The following is a 6,281-nucleotide window of genomic DNA, read 5'->3' on the forward strand; positions in this document are numbered from 1 at the left end:
CACGACATGTGATCTTTGTAACATCCACGTTGTTTCCACACAACATCTTAAAGCTCAGAGAGGACGGACTTCAAAACGAAGGAACTCCGAGCGTCCGATGCTTCGCAGATGTATGGTTCAACATTCAATACGACACGTTTGTACTAAAGAACAAGTGTTTCATGATGAGAACAGATTGTTCTGCTTAGACAGCATCTTTGTAGTATCCAAACTTGGGACGTCCGAGCATCCGAGGAGCATGTGAATGCAACGACGCCCTCCACACAGGACTGCAACCGTACCAGCTTTATACCCACAAGTTTGTACTGGAACCACGTGGTTATATTTAAGCACCAAAACTACCTGAGTTCAGGAAATGAATCAAAGTTCAGGTTAAAGTAAGAAAAGTAAGTTCTGTTTGATGAAGCTTCACTGAGTGACGGGAGGAACTCTGAAGAGTCTGTCGGTTTCACGAGGATCTCAGTCTCACGTCGTTCTTTGTGTTTAAAGAAGTAGAAATGTTAAACTATGTGTGACGGTTGTTCACTGTGCTGATCCTTACACCACCTCACCTGACTGCCACCTTTTCTCCAGTCTTATCACATTAAACATTTACCAGCAAGGATCATCAACAGGAAGTGATTTAACTTATTGATTGATGAGATTGAAGCTTCTCTGGGGATCTGCTGAGGCACCCGGGCACGGCGAACCCCCTCAGGGCCCGACGGAGAGGAATGCCAGAAGAGGCGTGGTCGAGGCGTGGTCGAGGTGTGGTCCAGCTTCTGCAGCTTACAGCATCAATATGGGTCAAAGATTTAGAGCACATTGTTTTATCTGCACAGGGAGAGGATGGACGGCTGTCAGTGTCGTATAAGATTTACCTACAAACACAAAGTGAACACAAAAGTTCCTGGAGTCTGGTAAATGTAGTTTTATATCCCTGCTGAGCAGCAGCTCATCAGCAGAGTTGCAGCAGGTCATTTGGAACATTAATTAAATAACGTGATATTTAATGAGTGGCTGATATCCGCCTCAGAGGACGGTCTCACTTCCTGTCAGGCTCTGATGTTTTTCCACTTCCTGTTTCTTTTTTGTCCGTCACCTCAGAGAGGAGCTGACCCTCCTCGAAGTGTCTGCAGGAACGAGACGGAGGATCCTCTGAGGTGATGCAACACTGGACTCTCTCTCTCTTTCCACTCTCTCTATGTCTCTCCCCCCTTCTCCCCCCTCCTCCCACATTCCCAGGATGCTGCGCTCCAGTGCAGATAAAGTTAGCACTGCAGAAGTGACAACGCGTTGTAACCGTTACCCGTCACCACGACCTGCTGCTCCTCCGGGTGACGCAACCCCGACCTCCTCCTCCCCGCTCCTCGGTGTATTCTCTGGTCGTGTGTCTGTGGATGCTAGGCAACATAAACACAACTAAATATAACAGCCGGGCTGCGACAACTTTCCAGGCTGTCCTGGAGCTGCTGTGAAAGACGACGGTCAGACTCAGGCCGGAGCGTTAATCTTCAGTTTAATCAAAGAAAGACAGAATAAATAAGACGGACAGACTGACCCTCAGTTAAACAGCTACATGTGAACTCTTTGTACAGTGGGATACATGATGTTTGGTTATTGTTCATCACTTTGGATCATAGTGCACGAGCTTAAACAAACAAAGTGGCATGCATATCAGAGGTTAGTCCCATCGGTGAGCTCAGCTTCACGACTTTACTCCAGGACTCAGCTGCTCTCAGAGACCACGTGGAAGAAGAGGGCCGGCCTTAAACCTGCTTTAGTTTAACTTACCAACAGCTAACAGCCGACTTCACTGGTTCTAAAAGAAGTGTGATCCTATAGAAGTCTATGAGAACATGCTCCTCCTCCTCTCCTGATTGATTCAGTAAACATGTTCCTAATGAGTTTATGGTCTCTGTCTCTAAGGTTAGGGTTAGCGTGATGTTCATTTAGTCACTGATGCTCCCATTGAGAGTCACACAGACCAGGAAGAGGGGAGAGGTTAGGGCGGGGCTACCTGTGATTGACAGGTCGCTACTACAGCAACCTGATAAATGTCTTCAGCGTTCGTTTGGAAAACACTGCGAGTAGGCTAGCTAACATTAGCGTCCACATAAATATAATTTACCTTTAATTATGGACGCACCTTTCTGAACAAGCTAGCACTAGCGTAGCTGCTAACATTTGCCAATCCCTCGCTCCTCTTTAGCTCCGCCTTCTCATCCAAATATGGTGACTTGAGGATTAAAAGCTGTCCAACAAACGGCTGATGCTCGGTGGCCAGGTCCTTTGTTTTATCCACCACTGACAGCTACAGAGTGTAACTGAGTCACAGAGAGACGCTCGGGCTGCTGACATCACAGACAGGTTCTAACAGACGTCAAATATTAACAGAGTACCTTCTTAAACGACTTTACAGCTTATTAGCAGCTTTAAGTTCAAACTAGTGTCCATCATTCGTGAGCTCTGTGGAGCTGCTGAAAGTGGGAGTGAAAAAGAAATCCATGCAGATAGATTATTAACACTTTCATGACCTCTGACCTTAATAAAAGCAGTGCGAGTTAACAAGTGAGTATAACTGAATCATGTACAGTGCTAATAGAAGCTAATCACACCTATGTTATATTGTCTCCACTATTCTGACACCAGTTATTAGTCTGTGCTGTTTTTTCTCCATCCCATATTTTTCAACCATTTGACCCTCAGGGGACTCCAAAGAAAATACTGATTACAACTTCCCAAAGCTCAAAGCTGACGTCATTAAATGTTTTTTATGTCCCACCAACAGTCCAACACACACGTGATCATACGAGCTGAACCGTCGTTCAGCATTTAGTCTTGATAAACGATCCTTTTCCAAAGTGAGCGTGTGTCCATCGTCCTGCCCGTCAGAGTCCGAAGTCTCCATCATTCATTATTTCCTGCTGAATCGTCCGTGACGCTGCATCCGTTCCTCCGACCATCACAGCCTCAGACAGAACAAGCTCCATCTCGGTTTCATGCACCAGTCAGTGTTCCTGTTAAACTCTGCATTGTCAGTGTGGTGCGTTCAGGTTCACTGCCTCAGTCACGTTAATCTGAACCATCAGCCTGGATAAAAAAGAGGTTTGAATCCCCTCAGGACAGGGCCGCAGCGCTCAGGCGATGCAGTACCCCTGACTGGCCATGAGGGCGGTCTGACTCTCCCTCCGTCTGTCCTTCTTCTTCCTCAGTCGGAGCCTCCAGCAGAGGGCGCTGGAGCCCAGCAGGCCCAGTCCAGCAGACAGCAGCACCAGTCCCAGCACCGAGATGGTCGACCCGTGGGAGTTGAACGTGTACGCCACCGCCGTGACCACGATGCCGGCGATGAGGACGACCACGCCGAACGGCACGGTGCAGCGATAGCAGGACATCTCTGCGCCGCCGGTCGCCGCCGTCAGCTGGACCTCGTTGACGTGTGGGACGTGCGTTGTCACGACGACGCCGCGGTCCTTCCTGACCTTCTCCCGGCTCAGCTTCTCGGCAGAGAGGGACGCCGGCATCCTCATGGCGCTCCTCGGGATCCTGGGCCCGCCTTTGCTGTGGAGGTCATCCGGCATGACGATCTTACTGGCGAGAAAGAGGTGGGCCATGATGCTACTGAGGTCAGAGGTCAGCCAATCACAGAAGAGCTAGCTGAAAAACAAAGAATAAAAGAAGTGTGACGGTAAAACAGCTTGTTTGAAGCTTCTTGAGCTGTCGTAAGATTCAGTGAAAGAACTCCTCTGTGACATTTTGTCCCTGCCAGGCTCCTGTAGAAATGTGCCCTGAGCTTCACTGTGCAGCTTCTCTTCTGCTGGTGGTCTGACGTAATCTGGTTTCATGATGAAGATCTGCTCCTGACAAACTGATGCAGAGAAACATGAGCTCAGCTGGACGATCAGACTCGTGTGTGTAAAGTTTCATTACAGCTGCAGGAAACGAGAAAATCGTCACACGCCCTGGTTTCTGCTGTTCTCTGAGTAAACGGTCTCATGAACTGAATGAGTCATTGCAGTCTAAACATCTTCTGAATGTGGAGTGTGTGATGAGTGATTGATGCAATAATTCCACCTTAAATAGGCCAATGAAAAAAGAAGAAAGAAATCAGCCTCACGAGATGATCTAACTGGTTTCAGTGAAGAAGGAAGACGTGATTTATTGTCAAATGAGAGGTGAAGAAAAGATGAGACGTTAAGTCTGAGCTTATGTTCAGATCCTCTGATGTTTTGTTGAACGACTGTTCATGTTAGTGCACAAAGATGAGCAGAAAACATTGAACGCATCGTGAGTCTGCTGTCTGTCAAAGATCGACACAAAGTTTTCTATTTGAAATCTCAGACGTGCTCAGAAGCCGCTCGTCTTCATCTTCATCTGCAGATTCATGAACGTAGTTTTTCACACACTTACAAAGACCGACAGACGGTCTTCTTACTGTCCTCCGTTAACGTGCATGAATGATTTTCTTTAACACTGGTGTAGAAGAAGAACGTCCCGTCAGTGTGCAGAACATCAGCCTGACGAGCAGCTTTAACATGAGGAGCTCATTAAGAGCAGCTTTCATGTAACGTTCACTGACAGGTTACTCTGCAAACTGAACTTCACCTCGGCGCTCTGATAGCGACCGTCTGTCCCTGCTGTGCACATCCTGACAGACCGCAGAGCACACACATGTCCGTCTGTCATCACTGCAGCTCTATGAGTTTTAAAGATGCTGCCAGTCAGCTGCTTCCTGTCCTGGAACATCAAAATAAAATCACTTACTGTGGACGTGTGACGCTCTCCATTCCCCGAGTGTGTTTGTGCTGTGCTGCTGCGTGCTGAGGCTCTACAGGTCGTCTGCCTGCTCGTCTCTCTGCATCGCCCTGACTGCACGAATAAAAGGGGGAATATGGCTATCAATAGAAAAAACAGGGGGGACTGCCCTCACCTCCCCCTCCCCCCTCCATACCACCTCCTACTGGACCAACTAGAAAAGTTTTAACTCTTTCCTCCCTTCAGCTGCTGCCCGGGCTCTGACACACTCTGTGAATGTAGTGACCCTAAGATGTCCTCACTGAACTCGTTAAGTCGGACTGATGAACAATCGGCTTTGACACCAGTTAAACATATTTAACTCTTTATATATACATATACTCTTTATACATATTTAACTTTATTTCACTTTGTGTTCAAACTGAGCGAGAGGGCGAGTCTGTTTAAATGTGACTTCACATCATCATGAAGGTATGTTTTTTGTTCACATGATACATGTGAACTTTGTAACGCTGCGTTTAACTTCCTGTTTGTGCTGCAGGTGTTCGTGGAGGGAGGCGTCCGTCGTTAACTGAAGAGGAGAGTGAGTCGCATGATGAGCGAGCGAGTGTGTGTCGGGTCTCGTCCCGTGCTCGAGTTCTTGTCTGTGATCTGGTTTGTTCTCCTCACTCCTCCTCTCGTTGCAGATCCTGTCTCCATGGTTACCTGACCCTTTTCCACCTGTGCCTCCTGCTCTCCTCGTGTATACAGTCTGTGCTTTCCCTTCGTTGCCCGTTCGTCTTTGTCCCTCCGTGTCAAACGTCATCATGTGTAGCTGATCCTCGTGCACCTACCCTGTGTTTGCCTTTCTGCCTGATCCTCGCCTGTTTTGTCTGCCTGGTCTGACCGCCTGTGTACCAAACCTTTGCCTGATTAGAGACAGACTCGTTCTGAGTCGTGCATTGAGCCCTGTTCCCCGTGTTCTCCGGTCGTTACAGTTTGTCGTGTTTCTGGGGACACCTGAACGTCGGGTTCGCTGCGGCTGCGACATCGCCTCTTCCTCGTTCTTTCTCCATCCGTCTAGCTAGCCTGCAACGCTACAATACTTTACAGTAACAGATTCAGTCACAGACGTGCGGACGGAGCTGAGCTCTGAGATAACTGAGAAGCTTCAGACGCTGCCGTTTGTGTTTCTCTCTTCTCGACAAACCTAAACACACAAACCGTTCATCAACATTTAGAACCAAAGTCTGGGATAATACCTCAATGATGACTTCCTGTTTCACACGGGGTCCTGAGCAGCGGCCTCGAGGGTGAAAGAGCCGAGTGAGCAGGTGTGAGAGTCTTTGAAAACTAGGACGGTTAAAATGTTCAGATGATCAAGAGGAAACCTCCTGACAGACCGTCAGACCGTCAGAGCGCTCATCTCTGCAGCAGCATTCTGCATCTTCATGTTGTCTCATGAAACAGGAGAACACCAGCGTCGTACAGCTTTGTAGTCTTAAACAGAAGTTCAGCAGCAAAGCAGTAAAAGTGGAACGTTACATCTGAACTAGATCTGCAGGAGA

General features: G+C 48.1%; 1 protein-coding gene across 1 annotated transcript; it reads right to left on the reverse strand.

Annotated features, from left to right (window-relative positions):
- Nucleotides 1-1,487: 1,487 nt before the first annotated feature.
- LOC138593369 (transmembrane protein 100-like) lies at nucleotides 1,488-4,833 on the reverse strand. The gene is made up of 2 exons (XM_069664361.1): nucleotides 4,744-4,833; nucleotides 1,488-3,636 (listed from the first exon to the last, which is right to left on the reverse strand). Exon 2 carries the CDS (start codon nucleotides 3,591-3,593, stop codon nucleotides 3,120-3,122), a length of 474 nt encoding a protein of 157 aa, XP_069520462.1. The 5' UTR covers nucleotides 3,594-3,636; nucleotides 4,744-4,833; the 3' UTR covers nucleotides 1,488-3,119.
- Nucleotides 4,834-6,281: the final 1,448 nt, after the last annotated feature.

Source organism: Semicossyphus pulcher, unplaced genomic scaffold, assembly GCF_022749685.1.
Source record: "Semicossyphus pulcher isolate SPU_LCO1_2020_fin unplaced genomic scaffold, fSemPul1.0.p SCAF_16, whole genome shotgun sequence".
NCBI lineage: Eukaryota > Metazoa > Chordata > Actinopteri > Labriformes > Labridae > Semicossyphus > Semicossyphus pulcher.

What these genes read in the sequence shown, in the direction of transcription:
- LOC138593369 (XM_069664361.1), bottom strand. Translation starts at nt 3,593, where the DNA reads ATGGCCCACCTCTTTCTCGCCAGTAAGATCGTCATGCCGGATGACCTC.